The sequence below is a fragment of the Saccopteryx bilineata genome, chromosome 2 (assembly GCF_036850765.1).
Source record: "Saccopteryx bilineata isolate mSacBil1 chromosome 2, mSacBil1_pri_phased_curated, whole genome shotgun sequence".
In the NCBI taxonomy this organism is placed as follows: Eukaryota; Metazoa; Chordata; class Mammalia; order Chiroptera; family Emballonuridae; genus Saccopteryx; species Saccopteryx bilineata.
This window is the reverse complement of record NC_089491.1, coordinates 362,957,406-362,978,118: the sequence shown is the minus strand read 5'-3', so window position 1 is coordinate 362,978,118 and position 20,713 is coordinate 362,957,406. Positions and strand designations below refer to the sequence as shown.

Below are 20,713 nucleotides of genomic sequence, written 5' to 3'. Positions count from 1 at the left end.
CCTAGGGTTTTAAGGAGGAAAATAAGAAAAAAATATTCTGAACCAAATGGTGTGTTAAAATATTTAATAAAATACCATATTTTTTGCTCTGGAAGATGCACGGGCATTTTCCTCTTCACTTTTTTTTGGGGGGGGAAGTGCATCCTATGGAGTGAAAAATATGGTAAATAGCTTTCCTATGTACTTATTAAGTAACTGACTCACTAGAAATGAAAATATTCGAGCTATCAAAAAACCACACAAGCCCTGGCCGATTGGCTCAGTGGTAGAGCATCGGCCTGGCATGCAGGAGTCCCGGGTTCAATTCCCAGCCAGGGCATACAGGAGAAGCGCCCATCTGCTTCTCCACCCCTACCCCTCCTTCTTCTCTCTCTCTTCCCCTCCCGCAGCTGAGGCTCCATTGGAGCAAAGTTGGCCCGGGCACTGAGGATGGCTCTGTGGCCTCTGCCTCAGGCGCTAGAGTGGCTCTGGTCGCAACAGAGCAACGCCCCGGATGGTCAGAGCATTGCCCCCTGGTGGGTGTGCTGGGTCGATCCCGGTCGGGTGCATGTGAGAGTCTGTCTGACTGCCTCCCTGCTCTGGCTTCGGAAAAATAAAAAATAAAAATAAAAAAAAAACCACACAGCTTGACCAAGTGGCACAATGGATAGAGTGTCAGACTGGGACACAGAGGACTCAGGTTCGAAATCCTGAGATCGCCGGCTTGAGCAAGGGCTCATCTGGCTTGAACACACAGTCGCTGGCTTGAGCAAGGTGTCCCATAGTGTCCCTCTGCTATAGCCCCCGGTCAAGGCACATATGAGAAAGCAATCAATGAACAACTAAAGTGCCACAACAAATAATGCTTCTCATCTCTCTCCCTTCCTCTCAGTCTGTTCCTATCTGTTCCTTTCTCTGTCTCTGTCACACACACACACAAAAAGACACACAAAAAAATTTTTTTAAAGACACACATTTTCTTTAAATGTAAACCATTACTTTTTTTTTACTTTTGGCTCAGAAGATTACAGTAATTTGTTCTTATTCCAATTTTAACATAGAGTAAGGATAAAAGGACTATTTGCTCATCACATTTACTTTAATAAAGAAACTATGTTGATTATTTCTTTGTGGCCAAATACTTTTATATTCATTTGCTCTTCATGAGCTATTTTCTTGAGCTTTTTTTAAAAGCAAATTTAGTCTAACTTTGAAAAGCCTTAATTGTTTCACAGCAATTTCTGAAAGGAGATAATTATTCAGGACAGTGTTCAGGACAGAAAATGGTATGTCTCAGTTTATAACCCAGTCTTACAGACTTATTGAACTTTTTAATCCATGTAATCAATTATTAGCACACTGATAAATTAATCTCGATAAAAATAACAGCAATTTCATTGATATTAATGCTTTTGGGTATGTAGGGATTTGCTTTACAATTACATATGTGTGTCTATGGACATATTGGTGGCACAAATACTTTCTACATATACCCTGCCAAGTGACAAGATTTTTCCAGTTCTATAGGGTATAATCTGCAGTATGTTCCCATGACCATAATACAGAAGCCAAACTTGATACAGAAACATTGAGTTTGAAAAGATTGTAAAGGATTCATGACATTAAATAAATATCCAACAAAATATAATGCAATTCTACAGTTCTGCATCCCAGGGAAATGAAATTTTAGTTTTATGACTGTATTGGTTAAATAATCCTTTAACCTGATCTATGGTGGCACAATGGATAAAGCATTGACCTGGAATGCTTTAATCAGGTTTGAAACCCTGGGTTTGCCTGGTCAAGGCACATACAGGAAACAACTACTATACTATGAATTGATGCTTCCCACCCCTTCCTCCCTTTCTCTCTTCCTTTCTCTCAAATCAATAAAATAAAATCTTTAATCCTTTAATGATATAACTTAAGAGTCTTCCTAGTAAATTAATTTTCCTTTAGAAACAAGATTTGTGTGTATTTATTTAGAATAATGATTCTCTCCCCCCTTTTTTTAAGGTTTTATTCATTGATTTTAGAGAGAAGGGAGAGAGAAAGGCGGAGTGTGGGGGAGGAGCAGGAAGCATCAACTTGTTATTGCTACTCTTATGTGCCTTGACTGGTCAATCCCGGGATTTCAAACCAGTCATCTCAGCATTCCAGGTCAATGCTCTATCCACTGAACCACCACAGGTCAGGCAGAATAATGATTCTCTTTATAGAGAAAGAGACATAGAGTCTTGGTAACTTTCCTGACAAGTTTTTTGAAAAGATACCTGTGCTTCTCTATGTATATGCCTGTGTTCTTCCTATCTCTTCCCATAGTGTGCCTAAACATACACTCTTACATTGAGAGCTGTTAATTTATATACTTTTTATTTTATGTGTCTGAATACCTTATGAGCTAAAGTTATTAAAGAATTCGTCTTTCTTGCATAAAAGGAGAAAGACCATAGGTTGTCTCTGAAAAATCATTTTATACTTTAGGAAAGGTAACTGATTACTATTCTGTGCAATAGTAATGCTTTTTAGGTTGAAAATATAGTAGTATTAATTAGTATTATAGAGTTTGCTTCATTGAGCGTATTGTCAGTTCTCTAATCTTACCCAATAAAATGCATATTCATTTAGGTAGTTTGTGCGATTTTTAAAAAATTAAAATGCTGCCTTCGCGGGGTCACTGGCTTGAGCATGGAATCATAGACATGACCCCATGGTTACTGACTTGAACCCAAAGGTCACTGGCTTGAGGGCCAAGGTCACTGGCTTGAGCAAAGGGTCACTGGCTCAGCTGGAGCCTCCCTCCAACCCACCCCCCCATCAAGGCACATATGAGAAAGCAGTTAATGAACAATTAAGGTACCACAACTGTAAGTTGATGCTTCTCATCTCTCTCCTTTCCTGTCTGTTGCAAAAAAAAAAAAAAATTAAAATGCTGCAGGAAAACATTGGTTTTGAGTGTTCAGTGGTTATTAATGTTGAATACTAAATACCATTTTGTATTTGATCTCCAATTTGTTCATATCTATAACTTTGCCCCAAAACTTAATAATTTAAACTATCAAAAACCAAGAAGTGAAACATAGCTATATTTTAACCCTAATTTTAATTCACATGTGATTTTACCTGAAAGCACTGCCTTCTATCTCAGGAGTGATTTAAAGAAAGGTGTGTTTTACTTCATTTATCTGTCATTTTGTGCTTTTGAAACTAGAAACCATAAAAAATGTAGCTGTGCAAAGTTAAAAGGGTATGCATGCTTTATAGTATACATTTTTCTTTTCCTGTCCTATCAAGGATAACTCAAGGAAAAGAAAAATATTACCGACTTCCTTAAGGTCATTGCTCTGCGTGAGCATTAGAGAGGACATAAATAAAATACTTTTTATTTAAATTTACTGCCCCCTATGGGGTAATGCTCTGCCCATCTGGGCCCATTGCTCTAGGACTGTTACTCAGCAACTGAGCTATTTGTAATGTCTGAGGCAGAGGCTCCATGGAGCTGATTTCAGTGCCCAGGGCCAACTTGTTTGAGATAATTGAGCCATGGCTGCAGGAGGGGTAGAAACAGGAAGGGGGGAGGGAGGAGAAGTAGATGATCACTTCTCCTGTGTGTCTGGGAATCAAACCTGGGTCATCCACATACCAGTCCAAAGGTCTACCACTGAGCCAGCCAGCCAGGGCCTGAACTGACTTATTTTTTATGTTGCTAGGAGCTGAATGAAAACCAGAGCACTCCAAAAAAAGAAAAACAGGAGTGGCTTTCAAAGCAGAAGGAGAATATACAGCATTTCCAAGCAGAAGAAGAGGCTAATCTTCTTCGACGTCAGAGACAGTACCTAGAGCTCGAATGCCGTCGCTTCAAGAGAAGAATGTTACTTGGACGCCATAACTTAGAGCAGGATCTTGTCAGGGAGGTACGTTTGAATGATTTGAAATCAGGATCTTTCCTGAGAATGTCACTCATATCCAAGCCTCAAGGCCTTTGCACTCATACTTCCCTCTGCCTAAATCATGCTTCCCTGATACCTATATGATTTGTTTTCTTCTTTCCTTCATATCTCTCTTCATGTCACCTCTGAAATGACTTCCCTGATCACAAAATCCTTTTCCCTTCTTTAAATATTCTTCTGTGAACTTTTCTTTCTTAAGTACTTTTTTTGGAGGAAATCTTTCTCCCCCACTCGAATGGAAATTATATGAAGTCACAGATTCTGTTCAGGTCTTTATATGCTTAGTATCTGGCCCACAGTAGACAACCAGTAAGTATTAAATCCATGAATAAAAGAAGTATTACTTTTTTTAGCCTGGCCAGGAGGTGGTGCAGTGAATAGAGCGTCAACCTGGGACACTGAGGACCCAGGTTCGAAACCTGGAGGTTGCTGGCTTGAGCATAGGATCATAGACATGACCCCATGGTCACTGGCTTGAGCCCAAAGGTTGCTGGCTTGAGTAAGGGGTCATTGGCTCAGCTGGAGCCCCCCAGTCAAGGTCCATATGAGAAAGCAATCAGTGAACAACTAAAGTGCTGCAACTACAAGATAATGCTTCTTTCTCCCTTCCTGTCTGTCACTGTCTGTCCCTCTCTTGTGTTCTCTCTTGCTAAAAAAAAAGTTATTTGTTAATTAGGTCATTTATTCCTTTTCATCTGCAGTGAATGCTGTGAAGTATGTTACCATTTAACACATTTTTTTCACATAAAAGTTCTTAGTTTATTGATTCTTTCATGAAAACTCTGCACAATCACCACAGATAAAGTTACTAAATAATCTTTTCTCCTGTTTTCCAATTTCCAGCTCACTTTTTGCCAGCACCAACATTGGCCTTTGTAGTTTCTTTGACTTCTTTATTCTGTTCTTATGTTCCTTTCTCTATTTTATCGAGGTCTTCCTTCTCATATAAGCCATCTCTTGCAAATCTCTGGGTTCATTTTTCTTTGCATAATTCGAAGAGTCATAAACTATGCCAAAGCCAGTTGTGTTACCATTACCAAAATGGGTTCTGAATCCAAAATCAAAGATGCCGTTTGGTGTGGTCTTATACATTTGACTGGTTTTTCCTGAATTTCTGTCTTAGGTACTTTTGCCTTCCTAGTGTGAAGGACATCAAATACCATTTGTCTCTGCTGAAGTAGTCTGTTGGTCATGACCTTCCTGGTCCAGACAGTTAGTGTTGTTCATGATGGCAACCAATCTTCAAGTAGCTAGAGAGGGAAAAGCCATTTAGCACATTTTATAATAGTATGATTTTTAATTAGGCAAATCTTGAAATTCTTAAACCAGTGAAAATAATTTTTTTCATAATCATGGGTACCTGTGCGCATAGTTAAATTTATTTCCAAGAGTGGCTTAAAGTAAGCTTCAAATACAGCATAATTATTTAAATTCACTAATGATTAAAGATAGGCATATTAAAACAGTTGCATCAATTAGATAAGAACAATTTAAAATATTGGTGATGTTGAATTTGTAATGGCATAGGGAAATGGGCAGTGTTGGTAAGAGCATAATGGCTACTGCCCTTTTGGAGCATAGTTCAAAAGTAGCTATAAAAATGTATTATATACATATGCTTTTACCCATCAAATCCTTTTCTAGAAATCTATCCTAAAGAAATAATAATATGATTGATTATATGTTGCATCAAGTATAGATATTTATTGAAAACTTGTTTATAAAGCAAAAAAATGGACAAATTGTGGTATTACAAAGCAGAAGCTTATTATGAAACTTAAAAATGTACATAGTATGAAGCCTAACCAGTGGCAGCACAATGGATAAAGTGTCAACTCTAAACACTGAGGTCACCAATTCAAAACCCCAAGGTTGCTGTCTAGAGCATGGGCTAGTCAGCTTGAGGGTGGGGTTGCTGGCTTAAGCCTGAGGTCCAATCTCTCTCTAGTCAAGGCATATACAAAAAGCAATCAATGCACAAATAAAGTAAAAGCAACTACAGGTTGATGTTTCTTACCTTCTCTCCCTCCCTGTCTGGCTGGCTGTCTCTCTCTCTCTCTCTCTCTCTCTCAAAAAAAAGAGAGAGAAATATGTACTGATCTGATCTAGATACATGTTCATTATATTGTTAGGTGAAGAAAGCACATTACATGCCTACAGTGTATATTGTTATTCAGTTTTTATTTTATTTTCTTTTACAGAGACAGAGAGTCAGAGAGAGGGATAGATAGGGACAGACAGACAGGAATGGAGAGAGACGAGAAGCATCAATCATTAGCTTTTCATTGCGACACCTTAGTTGTTCATTGATTGCTTTCTCATATGTGCCTCAACCATGGGCCTTCAGCAGACCAAGTAACCCCTTGCTCAAGCCAGCAACCTTGGGTCCAAGCTAGTGAGCTTTGCTCAAACCAGATGAGCTTGCACTCAAGCTGGCGAGCTCGGGGTCTCGAACCTGGGTCCTCAGCATCTCAGTCCGACGCTCTATCCACTGTACCACCACCTGGTCAGGCCTGTTATTCAGTTTTTAAAACTGTATGTTTTTCTATAATAAATATGACACGATAAGCATGGGGAAGGTTTGGAAACATTTGCACCAAACTGTTGGCTTCTGGAGAAAAGGTTTACAGAGGCAAAAACGGGGCAAGTTTGACTTGTACATTTTGTATGTTTGTGCGTTGTACACTTGTTCTTAATCTGAAAAATAGAATAATATTTATTGAGCTTCATTCTAGGTATTATTCTGAAAACTTTCCACTTATGAACTCATTTCAGGGTTTAGAATACAGGCAGTCTTCTATATAAAGTCCATCTTCTTCACCATTACACTATATTAGGTATACTACATGTAATAGAATTGAAGAGTGTACTCTGAAGAAATTCAAAGGATAACTTAGGAGCTCTCTTCAAATATAAAATTAAGAAACAATAAATAAAAGAAGGAAAGGAAGAAGGAAGGACATTAAGCCTCTTCAGGAAGAGTAGATATACCTTAAGCTTATTGCATAAAATAGCATTGGTGAATTATAAATTCATATGATAAGGAAATTTGTGCACTAATTTCCCATTTACTATAGTTAAAGTCATAAAACTCTAATGTTTCCTATGCAGTCATTATTGAACCAGATTTTTACATCTCTTTGCTCTTTATTCTGTTTCTTAAGATTTTTTTCCCCTGGCATTGTACAGCAGTAAATTACACTTTTTGTCTTTTGTTTTATGAATTAGGAGTTAAATAAAAGACAGACCCAGAAGGACTTAGAGCATGCCATGCTACTGCGACAGCATGAATCCATGCAAGAACTGGAATTTCGCCACCTCAACACAATTCAGAAAATGCGCTGTGAATTGATTAGGTTGCAGCATCAAACTGAGCTCACTAACCAGCTGGAATATAATAAGCGAAGAGAACGAGAACTAAGGCGAAAGCATGTCATGGAGGTTCGACAACAGCCTAAAAGCCTAAAGGTACCCTTAGCCCAAGTTTCTTGACAGGGAAAATAGATAAAAGGCATCCATGTAAACAGTGAAAGTCTAAGACAGACCTTTTTATTTTAATCATGTTTGGTTAGTTGTAGTGGGAAATGTCTCTAGCTACAGACTTGCTTGTGTATATCTTATCAAGTACCAAAATATAGCCAAACTTCTAACTGTGGGAAGTGCCATAAGTAAGAATCAAAATTCTTGCCTGACCAGCAGTGGCGCAGTGGATAGAGTGTTGGCCTGGGACGCTGAGGACCCAGATTCGAAACCCTGAGGTCCCTAGCTTGAGTGCCGGCTCACCTGCTTGAGTGCGAGGTCGCCAGCTTGAGTGTGGGAACATAGACATGATCCCAAGGTTGCTGGCTTGAGTAAGGGGTCACTGACTCAGCTGGAGTCCCCCAGTTAAGGCACATAAGAGAAAGCAATCAATGAACAATTAAGGTGCCACAATGAAGAATTGATGCTTCTCATCTCTCTCCCTTCTTATCTGTCTCTCTCTTTCTCCCTAGAAATAAATAAATAAATAAAAGAATCAAAATTTTTATTTTAAATGTACCCAAATGTTCAATGCTGATATTACATGTCAACAAGCTAACCTGTTGGCCTCTCTGTTCCAAGTAATATGGTTTTGGAATCTTATATGCTCTAAATGTGATTTGTATCCAAAAAAGACAATAAGTTTCTTTTCAGTACAGAAGCCAGTGAATGAAAAATGTCTTTTTAATTCCTCTTCCTTACTTGTCTGTGCTCATCTGACGAGGAATAGTGGAATCATCACAGAACTCTAAATTTTGTATTTGCTTTTTATAGAGGGATTCATTCAAATGGTATGAAATTTGAAAGTTACCGAAGTGTACTAAAAGTTAAAGGTTTCCCTTGAGCCACCTGGTCCAACCCCCTTCACCAAAGTCAACCAGAGTTAAGAATTCCAAGAAATTTTCAAGTTTTATAATCACAAATATTTGAAGGAGTTTAGTCACATGAATCTTAATAAATTAAAACCACACACTATATAGGCTATCATCCATATTAGTACCTCAGTTAATCTCTCCATGTCTGCACACTTTAAATTTCCACTTAATTCAGTAAGGTCTGGGTCCCACAGTGTTTTCTTTTTAAACTTTTTCCTCTTTTTAAAACTACTTGAGGCCCTGGCCAGTTGGCTAGAGCATTGGCCCAGCGTGTGGATGTTCTGGGTTCAATTCCCAGCCAGGGCACCCAGGAGAAGTGCCCGTGTGCTTCTCCATCCTTCCCCCTCTCCTTTCTCTCTCTCTCTTCCCCTCCTGCAGTCAAGGCTCCATTGGCGCAAAGTTGGCCCGGGTGCTGAGGATGGCTCCATGGCCTCTGCCTTAGGCGCTGGAATGTCTTCCGTTGTAAGGGAGTAACGCCCCAGGTGGGCATAGTATCGCCCCTTAGTGGACATGCCAGGTGGATCTTGGTTGGGCACATGCAGGAGTCTGTTTCTCTGCTTCCGTGCTTTTCACTTCAGAAAAATAAAGATAAGAAAACTACTTGATAGTTAAAAACTGTAAAATTGTATTTGCTCTTAATTGAGTAAATTTAAAAAAAACTTGATAGTTAACTGTAAAATCGTATTTGCTATTAATTAACTGTCCTGGACCAAAGTGAAATTCATTCATTGTGTCAAAACCTTGATGCTACGCCACACCTAATTCCCCAGTTCTCACCCAATTTCATTCAAACTAGTTGTCTTGAACAAAATATAGAAGCAAAGCTGTTTTACCCTTTCCTATTAACCTGAGTAAAATTTTACTTTGCTTCAGGACAACTAATTAACATCATTTACAGTCTAACTTATGTTGACTATTCACATAACATTTAGTTGTTGCTTAGAAAAATTGGAATTTACAATGATTTTTCAGGTTTGTCTTTTTAGTAGAGAGGTACATACTCGTTTGGCTACAAAGTAATTTCCCACAAAAGGTTTTTAAAACAACATATCTGTGAAATTAATTATGAGGTTTTAAAATTTAATTTATTGGGGTGACATTGGTTCTCAAAATCATACAGGTTAATTAATTATGTTTTTAAAGGCAGCAGCACCCAGAAGTAAACCAAACTGAAAGCTTATTAGTTGTTATAGTCATATCATAAATATGATATGTCTGCATTTCTCTGGGATAGTTGTTCAGTGTTTAACCTTTACCATTACTGTTGGAGCCTTTTTAGTTTGAAAGCTTGTAACCACTAGTCTGATTTTCAGACACTATACAGAAAGTGAGGAGAAAAATAATGTTTTACAATCACAGTCAGACTTGAATAGAATGCCTCCTTCTAATGACAAATGAGCTTAAGAATTCCCATAAAGGAATGGTTCTGTTACTTTAGTAGAAAAGAAAATCATGTTCCTCTTAGTTATGTATTTCTATCTACTTGCTCAAAATAGTCTAGATTTTAGCACCAAGTTATCCCATTTTTGCTTTCCTAAGTGTATATATTTAGTTGCCTCTTCCAGCTTTCTCTGAGGCTTTAAAAAGGTCTAGGGGAACTTCTGTTTCAGCACTTTTGTGAGTTGACTAGGATCTGTGGGGGCTGGCCTCGCATTTCTATGGAATGGGTTGTGTAAATACTTATTGCCTACTGTATTGTTTCTTCATTTGCCATCCAAATGGTGCTTTGTCAGTGTTCAGTGAGTAGAAACAACTCTATAACTTACATTCCTCTTACTTTCACTGAGTTGAACATTGAGGAATATAGTTTATTCTTGGGATAGTATTACTCTTCTTGTTGAAAATTTTTTCTATATGAGATATATATATTAGCTGAGCCTATTGTAATCATTTCACAGTATGTATAAATCAAACCGTCATGCTCTGTACCTTTTTTCAAGGAGTTCTTCTTTCTCATTAAGCTAGTGATACGCAGTTTTCTTAGCACAATATTTTTAAAATAAAAACTTAAAAGACTGGAGGTTGTTATACAGAGGCAAAAGAGAATGTCTAAATTTCATGGTTCCATTCCTGGCTAACTTGGAAGAATTTTTTTAAACAAAGACAGTATTTAAGAGCAGTGCTATTAAACATAGCTAAACCAAAAGAGTTTTTTTTTTTTGCTAGCTATACATTTCTTAACCCTTCACAGAATAAAAGGTATATGACTATGACCTAGTGCCTCAGATGATATAAAATAGGAAAGATTATATTTAATGTAATATGGGGTGGAGAAGGCAAAAACTGATTTTGTTGCATTATGTATCAACCAGTTAATTTCTGACAATATCTATATTTAGGTAAAATAATTTCAACTGTAGGTTTGCCTTACTGTAGTAAATGAATATATTTTCACATGTAGACTTGATCAGTATACTTTATAGAAATAGATTTCATCGTATTTAATTTTGTTAAAACCTGAATTCACAGAATGCCTAACTTGTGATTAACCAGAAACAAAAGCCAAAACTCTTTTAGGAGAGAGAGACAGAGAAAAAGAGAGAGAGAAGGGGACAGGAGCAGGAAGCATCAACTCCCATATGTGCCTTGACCTAGTCAAGCCTAGGGTTTCGAGCCCAGATTTTGAACCGGCGACCTCAGCGTTCCAGGTTTACGTTTTATGCACTGTGCCACCACAGGTCAGGCAAGCCAAAAACTCTTACATCTCTGAACTCAAATTATTTTATCTCAAATGTTTATGTAATTCATGTTTATTATCACCCTAAGAAATTTTGACCCCTCCCTTGCCCCATAACTTTTGTTTGACCTTTGAAAAATTAGTCAACAATTTAGAATTTTTGCTTGTGTGTTAAAGAATAAACTATTCCTGTCTGACCAAGTGGTGAGGCAGTGGATAGAGTTATCAATCTGGGACTCTGAGGACACAGGTTCAAAACCATGAGGTTGCTGGCTTGAGCAAGGGGTCACTGGCTTGGTGGAGTCCCCCATGAAGGCACATATGAAAAAGCAATCGATGAACAACTAAGGTGCCTCAATGGAGAATTGATGCTTCTCTCTCCCTCCTTGTCTCTTTGTCCCTGTCTGTCTCTGTCTTTTTCTCTTGCTAAACAAACAAACAAAAACAGTAAACTATTACTAAGTGTTAATTACTATTTCTACCTAGTTTATTCCTTTATGGAAAAGACCAACTGTAATAATAATATTTTATTAATTTACTAATCCCCTATTTTTACAGAATCTGTCACAGACTGTGTAGTTGGAGTTGAGATTGTCATTATTGGAGCAAAGTGTCTCAGATAAGGAACAGAATAAATATGTTTATTTTCTGCCCTAGCGATCTGATAAAATATTGTCTGTGCTTTTTATATGTACTATACTTACTGCTTAGGAAGAAATTTAATTTTCTGTCATCAGTATACACAGTAATAAAAACTAATTTTAATATTTATTCACTGCTAAATTTAACTAGCAAAGTAATGAGTATTGTTTCAGGTCCTGTAATAAATGAGGTTATTGGTATTTTAATGATTTAAATTAGACTTTCTGTTACTAAAATTTATAGAATTCACTGGCTTAACTGAGTAGTCAAGTGTAAAAGTACCTTCAACCTTATGATCTCACCTTTTATTTTTTCTCTTCCTTTCTTCTAGCAGCCTTTCTTTTCATTTAATCATAAAGTATGCCAAATGCCATATGTTAAAAATTATATACATCTATTTTTTTCTTCTCAGTCTAAAGAACTCCAAATAAAAAAGCAGTTTCAGGACACCTGCAAAATTCAAACCAGGCAGTACAAGGCGTTAAGAAATCACCTACTGGAGACTACACCAAAGAGTGAGCACAAAGCTGTTCTGAAACGGCTCAAGGAGGAACAGACTCGGAAGTTAGCCATCTTGGCTGAGCAGTATGACCACAGCATTAATGAAATGCTGTCTACACAAGCTGTGAGTTTGTTTTATTTAGGCAAAACAATTTAGTGCCCCCATCATTCTACTACCTGAATAAAATCCCAGCAGTTAAAATACTAGTTGAAAGTGATAGTCTCCTACAGCTTGGGAAATAGTGGTGGTGGTTCATATTCTTCTGGCTCTCAGCATTGCTTGGAAGTAGGCATGATACATATAGAATTCTCATTGTCCCATTTAGACACAAAGTTCTAAATGGGCTGTGCCAGTACATCTCAGGTCTTTAGTACCTATCCCAAAGTTTTATCAAGATTAGAGCAGCAGCTTTGTTAAGCAGTGGGCAAAAAGTAGTATTATACTATATTGTACTATATTGAGAATCCAAACGGTCACATTTGAGTGCATATATAAAATATTTTCTATATAAGTTTATAAAAACTTTTTATTGCTTGATTTGTGTGTGGTGAGGGGGAGCCATTCATTTCTTGTTACACTTAAGTTGTGCATTCATCAGTTGTTTCTCATATGTACCCTGACCCGGGATCTAACCTGCAACCTTTGTGCTTCTGGACAACACACTTCAAGACAACGCTCTATCTAACCAACTGAGCTAACCTGCCAGGGCTGAAAACTTTTTCTTAAAGGTTCAGATAGCTGATATTTTAGGCTTTGTGGGCGGGAAGGCAAAATTAAGGATATTATGTGGGTACTTATATAGCCATTTAAAATGTAACTATTTCAAAATGAGAGACCGTTCTCAGCTAGAAAGTTACTTAAATACACGCATGCACGCGCACACACACATGATTTGGCCTATAGGCTGTAGTAGGCTGGTCCCTATTCTATAGTTATTTCCATTTGAGAGAAGAGATTCACAGTGTTATATTACCTAATCAGAGTCTAGGTTTTTCTTAAGAGAAATATGATTATTTAGGCCTCCTCCAAATGGCTTGTGTTAGCTTTATCTTCATGATGCAATCATTGGTTAATGTGCCTTCCTTTTTCAAAGACATTTACTCTAAAATAGAAGAGAGAACAGTTACATATCCTACAAAACAGTATTCTGTTTTCTCTCACACTTGTTCTTTCCATAGGTCATGACATCTTTTTTCTTTCTGTCTTTCAGCTGCGTTTGGATGAAGCACAGGAAGCAGAGTGCCAGGTTTTGAAGATGCAGCTGCAGCAGGAACTGGAGCTGTTGAATGCTTATCAGAGCAAAATCAAGATGCAAGCCGAGGCACAACATGATCGAGAGCTTCGGGAGCTTGAACAGAGAGTCTCCCTCCGCAGGGCACTCTTAGAACAAAAGGTATAAGTAATAGAAGGAAAGTACTTGTGCTAGTATTTGCTTTCTTCAGAAGTATTTTATAAATATATTTTCATATTGACAGAGGTGGCATTAAATTGTTTTCTTAGTACCATATTTCCTTAATTCTAATTTTGGTAGTGTCTTTCTTTTTTCTTTTTAAATTATTGACCCAATAATAAGCTTTATTATTAATGAGTTCTAAACATTAAAGGACTACAATTAAGTGGTAATTGCTAGAGAAAGGATACAGATTATGTAAAGACAGTTGAATTACGAGAGTAGCTCTGGCTGCATATTTCTCACTTCTTTTATGTACCTAGCTCTACCTAAGGGGATTGAGAAAAACTGGATAGTGAAGAAAAAGAACTTTAGCTATTGCCTGGCAGAGGCAGGGTCAAAGGATCAGGAATACATGCTTTACTCATATGTCCTGGGCCTGAAACTATACAGATTGGTGGAAGATTACTACAGGACAAAAGGTAAAACAAGTTCCACACAGGTGAAAAGCCAGGCTGAAAATGTTATGTACTTCCAGATGTACCCTTATTTATTTATTTATGTTTTATTTATCCTTGGTCAGATAAATTAGAGAATAGAACTAGAATCACCAAATTCATTTCTGTCCTTGAAGGTACTTAAGCTGTGTGTGAGTGTTTTTGGGAAAGGATGATGGACATAAGATTTTTTTTTAATACCATAGTGCATACTTTTATTTATTTATTTATTTATTGCAGAGACAGAGAGAGTCAGAGAGAGGGACAGACAGGAAGGGAGAGAGATGAGAAACATCAGTTCTTCATTGCGGCTCTTTAGTTGTTTATTGATTGATTTCTCATATGTGCCTTGACCCGGGGGGCTACAGCAGACCGAGTGATCGCTTGCTTAAGTCAGCGACCTTGGGCTCAAGCTGGTGAGCTTTGCTCAAACCAGAGGACCGTGCACTCAAGCTGGCGACCTTGGGGTCTCGAACCTGGGTCCTCTGTATCCCAGTCCAACGCTCTATCCACTGCACCATCGCCTGGTCAGGCAGACATAAGATTTTGAGTGATAAAAAGAGGAAAAGGACTCTGGCCGGTTGGCTTAGTGGTAGAGCGTAGGCCTGGCGTGCAGGAGTCCCGGGTTCAATTCCCGGCCAGGGCACACAGAAGTGCCCATCTGCTTCTCCACCCCTCCCCCTCTCCTTCCTCTCTGTCTCTCTCTTCCCCTCCCGCAGCCAAGGTTCCATTGGAGCAAAGATGGCCCAAGCGCTGAGGATGGCTCTGTGGCCTCTGCCTTAGGTGCTAGAATGGCTCTGGATGCAACAGAGCAACGCCCCAGTTGGGCAGAGCATCGCCCCCTGGTGGGCATGCCGGGTGGATCCCGGTCGGGCACATGCAGGAGTCTGTCTGACTGCCTCCCGTTTCCAACTTCAGAAAAATACAAAAAAAAAGAAAGAAAAAAAAAGAGGAAAAGTATTTGTTGTGAGAAATAGTAGAATACTAGTCATAGTCATGATTCAGAGCTATGTTCCAGAATTCCTAAGCCATAAATTCCCAATAGCTGGTATAGTTTTAGGTTCATTGTTCCAATAAGTTACTATTACTTGCCTAATGGTTTAGCCTATTAAAAGCTGTCATTGTTGCCTGACTAGTGGTGGCTTAGTGTATAGAGTCAGCCTGGGATGATGAGGTCCCAGCTTTGAAACCCTTGAGGTCACTGGCTTGAACCCAAAGGTTCCTGGCTTGAAGTTCAAGGTCGCTAACTTGAGAAAGAGATCTGGCTCCACTTTAGCACCCCTCTCTTCTGCCTCTCAAGTCACATATGAGAAGGAATCAATGAACTCAAGTATGCCACACAACTATGAGTTGATGTTTCTCATCTCTCTCCCTTTCTGTCTCTGTCTCCCTTTCTCTTGCTTAAAAAAAAAGTTGTCATTGTTTCTGAACCATTGGCTCACAGATTTTCCTCTATTTCCTGCAATTCCTGTGATAATAGAATGCCTTATTAAATTAAAAAATATATTCTTTAAAAACACTCACCTGAATAAGTTGTTACTGTTTCTCTGGTACAGCTGTCTTTATTACTAGTCCTTTAGAGGGACTTGCCTCTAAAAATTATCTTAATTATGTTTCTCATTCAGAATGGAAAGAAATATAAGTTTTGAGAAAAATCTGTCTCATGTACAGATTTTATAAATCTAATTCCAGCTTTCCTATTTAAAATTCAGTCTAAAGTTCTGTCTCTGCTACAAAATTATCACTAAAAGGAAAACTAGCCTGACTAGGTGTCGCAGTGGATAGAGCATCAGACTGGAACGCGGAAGACACAGCTTCAAAACCCCGAAGTTACCAGCTTGAGCCCAAGGTTGCTGGCTTGCGCAAAGGGTCACTCAGTCTGCTGTAGTCCCCTGTTCAAGGCACATATGAGAAAGCAATCAGTGAACAACTAAGGTGCTACAACGAAGAATTGATGCTTCTCATCTCTCACCCTTCCTGTCTGTCTGTCCCTATCTGACCCTCTCTCTGACTCTCTCTCTCACACACACACAAAAAAAGGAAAACTAGGCCCTGGCCGGTTGGCTCAGTGGTAGAGCGTCGTCGGCTTGGCATGCAGAAGTCCCGGGTTCGATTCCCGGCCAGGGCACACAGGAGAGGCGCCCATCTGCCTCTCCACCCCTCCCCCTCTCCTTCCTCTCTGTCTCTTCCCCTCCCGCAGCAAGGCTCCATCAGAGCAAAGATGGCCCAGGCGCTGGGGATGGCTCCTTGGCCTCTGCCCCAGGCACTAAAGTGGCTCTGGTCGCAACAGAGCGACGCCCCGGAGGGGCAGAGCATCACACCCTGGTGGACGTGCTGGGTGGATCCCGGTCGGGCGCATGCGGGAGTCTGTCTGACTGTCTCTCCCCGTTTCCAGCTTCAGAAAAGTACAAAAAAAAGGAAAACTAACTAGTATTTCAGGAATAGTGTCATGAGACATATTGGTACTATTAAAGTATATTTGTATTTTTAGCTTCACCTAGTGGTTCAGAGTTAAACATTGCTAACTATTTCAATATATGAACCAAAGCCTCAGTGTTGTACAAATCTAGTAAAATGTGAGTATAAAACTGAAACCCATTGGTGAAGGTGATGTGGCACTCTCATGCCTTGTTAATGCATTTTGCAAAGCAATTTAGAAATATATATTGACTTTGGAAATGTTAATTTAAGTATTTAAAACTTTGAGAATTCCAAGGAAAAGAAATGCAAAATAGAGGGGGAAATATACATAAATATAGAAATTATAGCATTTTTAATGGTTTACAACTAACCATCTAAAATAGAGTTATAAGGAGCATTTGAGATCTTTCTCTCCAGCATAAGTTGTCAGTTTTGGCTCAAATAAACTTATTAAAATTCTTTTTTTTTCCTGAAGTTGGAAACGGGGAGATAGTCAGACAGACCCCGCATGCGCCCGACTGGGATCCACCCGGCACGCCCACCAGGAAGCGATGCTCTGCCCATTTGGGGCGTCACTGTTGCAACCAGAGCCATTCTAGTGCCTGAGGCAGAGGCCACAGAGCCATCCTCAGTGCCCGGGCCAACTTTACTCCAATGGAGCCTTGGCTGCGGGAGGGGAAGAGAGAGACAGAGAGGAAGGAGAGGGGGAGGGGTGGAGAAGCAGATGGGTGCTTCTCCTGTGTGCCCTGGCCGGGAATCGAACCTGGGACGCCTGCACACCAGGCCGACGCTCTACCACTAAGCCAACTGGCCAGGGCCTTAAAATTCTCATAAAATAAAATAGAGATATAATTAAGTAATATGGCCAAGCTATTTAATAAAATCTTATTCAGCCATTTAAGTGATGGCTACAAAGACAGTATTAATATAAATGTATTTAATATTATAACACATTATGATGTATTGAATAAAATAAAAAAGGTAACACTGAATTGAAGTAATGTGAGTAATGACTATATTAATATGGTAGATTGTTTTGTTTTCCATTGTACTACTTTTTATGTGGTAGTTAATGTGCTTTGATAATGGAAAATTAAAAGATTAGTATTAAAAATAAAATAACAATAGAATGATAAATCTATAGTGCTGTGAGTTGCTACTTGATTTTTAGAGCTCATGTTTACATTTCAAGTGAAATACATGACTATGAAGCACTTTGAGGTCAGTTGCCAAGTACTAAAGCCATGAACTCTCTCTACAGAAACTTTTAAAAATTATAACAGCTATGTTTTTTTGTACTTTGTGCTTACTGGTTGTACAGATAAGAGAGAGTTATTTGAGCTTCAGTGGGTTCTTATGAGGGGTGACATTCAGCTGACTGTTCGAGACTCACAGAATATCCATCCTAGAACCATGGCCCAATTTCTCCACTATGCCAAGGTTGAGCTAATTCCTCCAACACCTGCTGAGATTTCCTACAGCTATTCAAAGCTTGAAAAAAAGTCAGTAGTGTTCAAACTGGTAGCTTCAAAATGGCTCACACTTCTGATCCCTGGTGGCGCAGTGGATAAAGCATTGACCTGGGAACACTGAGGTTGCCAGTTCAAAACCCTGGGCTTGCCTGGTCAAGGCACATATGGGAGTTGATGCTTCCAGCTCCTCCCCCTGTCTCTCTCCTCTCTCTCTGTCTCTCTCTCTCTCTCTCTCTCTCCCCCTCTCTCTCTCTCCCCCCCCCCCTCTCCCTCTCTCTCTCCTCTCTAAAATGAATAAAATAAAATAAAAAATATGCTAGGCATTAAGATCAGTTACATAACATGCTCAGTGTATTGTCCTCATTTATTAGATTCTTCAAATTAAATGCTTTTAGTGGATGTGTTTTTGAAATTTTTACGTATAAGCTATTTTTTTTAATGCTTTAATTTTTTTTTATTTTTTGTATTTTTTTGAAGCTGGAAACGGGGAGAGACAGTCAGACGACTCCCGCATGCGCCCGACCGGGATCTACCTGGCACGCCCACCAGGGGCCACGCTCTGCCTACCAGGGGGCAATGCTCTGCCCCTCCGGGGTGTCGCTCTGTTGCGACCAGAGCCACTCTAGCGCCTGGGGCAGAGGCCAAGGAGCCATCCCCAGCGCCCGGGCCATCTTTGCTCCAATGGAGCCTCTGCTGCAGGAGGGGAAGAGAGAGACAGAGCGGAAGGAGAGGGGGAGGGGTGGAGAAGCAGATGGGCGCTTCTCCTGTGTGCCCTGGCCGGGAATCGAACCTGGGACTTCTGCACACCAGGCCGACGCTCTACCACTGAGCCAACCGGCTAGGGCCGAGCTATTTTTTTTTTTAAAGAGTACTTTATTTTTTTATTTTTTTACAGAGACAGAGCGAGAGTCAGAGAGAGGGATAATAGGGGCAGACAGACAGGAACGGAGAGAGATGAGAAGCATCAATCATCAGTTTTTTGTTGTGGCACTTTAGTTTTTCATTGATTGTTTTCTCATATGTGCCTTGACTGTGGGGCTACAGCAGACTGAGTAACCCCTTGCTCAAGCCAGCAACCTTGGGTCCAAGCTGGTGAGCTTTGCTCAAACCAGATGAGTCCACGCACAAGCTGGTGACCTTGGGGTCTTGAACCTGAGTCCTCCGCATCCCAGTCCGACGCTCTATCCACTGTGCCACCGCCTGGTCAGGCCATATAAGCTATTTAAAAGATAAAAGTTGAAGGTCTTTGAATCAGATATATAAACCTAATTCTAGATGAAATGGTTATTTTATTTATTTATTTTTAAATTTTATTCATTTTTAGAGAGGAGAATGAGAGAAAGAGAGAGAGATAAAATGGGGAGGAGCAGGAAGCATCAACTCCCATATGTGCCTTGACCAGACAAGTGCAGGGTTTCAAACCAGTGACCTCATTGTTCCAGGTCGACACTTTTATCCACTGCACCACCACAAGTCAGGCGAATTGGGGTTTTTTTGTTGTTGTTGTTGTTTTGTATTTTTCTGAAGTTGGAAACGGGGAGGCAGTCAGACAGACTCCCACATGTGCCCACCGGGATCCACCCAGCACACCCACCAGGGGACGATGCTTTGCCCATCTGGGGCGTTGCTCTGTTGCAACCATAGCCATTCTAATGCCTGAGGCAGAGGCCATAGAGCCATCCTCAGTGCCTAGGCCAACTTTGCTCCAGTGGAGCCCTGGCTGCGGGAGGGGAAGAGAGAGACAGAGAGGAAGGAGAGGGGGAGGGGTGGAGAAGCAGATGGGCACTTCTCCTGTGTGCCCTGGCAGGGAATCAAACCTGGGACTCCTGCACACCAGGCCGATGCTCTACCACTGAGCCGACCGGCCAGGGCCTGCAAATTGGTTATTTTATATGTGGCTATTAAAAGAGTAGAAAAATTATTTTTAAAAACCACAATCTTTTTTTTTTGACTTTGTAAATATAAAGAAATAGAAATTAAAATGTCTTTAATTCTACCACTCAGAAATCACCACAGTTAACAATTTGATTTCTTTGCCTCAGAAGAAGCCTCATGTCCAATTTCAGTTCTTCTTCAACCTTCATGTGAAATGCCCTCTCTAAACCTTTGTAACACTTTTGTACTTATAACTTTGAATAATTTTCAACCTTTTATTTCATTTATTTAGTCCATTCTGGCAAACTCTTATTTTATCATCTTTCTATGCCTTTACATGTTCCCTCTGATAAAAATATCATTCTCTCCCCTTGTCTTCCTGGTAAACTTGTACTGTTCCTTCAGAATCCAGTCTCTACCACCTTCTCCTCAGAGAAGACTTCTTTGCCCTATTCTCTGTTTCTTATTGAGTGAATCACTCCATCCCTTTGTATTTCTGCTTACCTTATGAATCTTTATTATGTCTTATCACACTCTTTTGCAGGTTTTATTTACATGTGGTTCCCATGTTAAAACTGTTTCTTAAGGGCACTTTAAAAATCTCTTGGTACATAGCCTGACCAGGTGGTGGTGCAGTGGATAGAGCGTTGGACTGGGATGCAGAGGACCCAGGTTCGAGACCCCGAGGTTGCCAGCTTGAATGGGGGCTCATCTGGTTTCAGCAGAAGCTCACCAGCTTATACCCAAGGTCGCTGGCTCTAGTAAGGGGTTAATTGGTCTGCTGAAGGCCCGAGGCACATATGAGAAAGCAATCAGTCAACAACTAAGGTATCTCAGCGAAAAGCTAATGATTGATGCTTCTGAGTCTCACTCTGTCTCTATTAAATAAATAAATAAATAAATAAATAAATAAA

The 20,713-nt window shown here is 39.7% G+C and overlaps 1 protein-coding gene across 2 annotated transcripts in view; it reads left to right on the top strand.

The window, feature by feature from the left end:
• TAOK1 (TAO kinase 1) overlaps positions 1 to 20,713 on the top strand; it is a 168,800-nt gene that overhangs the window by 130,520 nt on the left and 17,567 nt on the right. For both annotated transcript variants that reach the window (XM_066263155.1, XM_066263156.1), the window contains exons 16-19: positions 3,690 to 3,893; positions 7,158 to 7,397; positions 12,055 to 12,267; positions 13,355 to 13,537. In XM_066263155.1, coding sequence (XP_066119252.1) covers positions 3,690 to 3,893; positions 7,158 to 7,397; positions 12,055 to 12,267; positions 13,355 to 13,537 — 840 coding nt within the window. The remainder of the gene's footprint in view (positions 1 to 3,689; positions 3,894 to 7,157; positions 7,398 to 12,054; positions 12,268 to 13,354; positions 13,538 to 20,713) is intronic.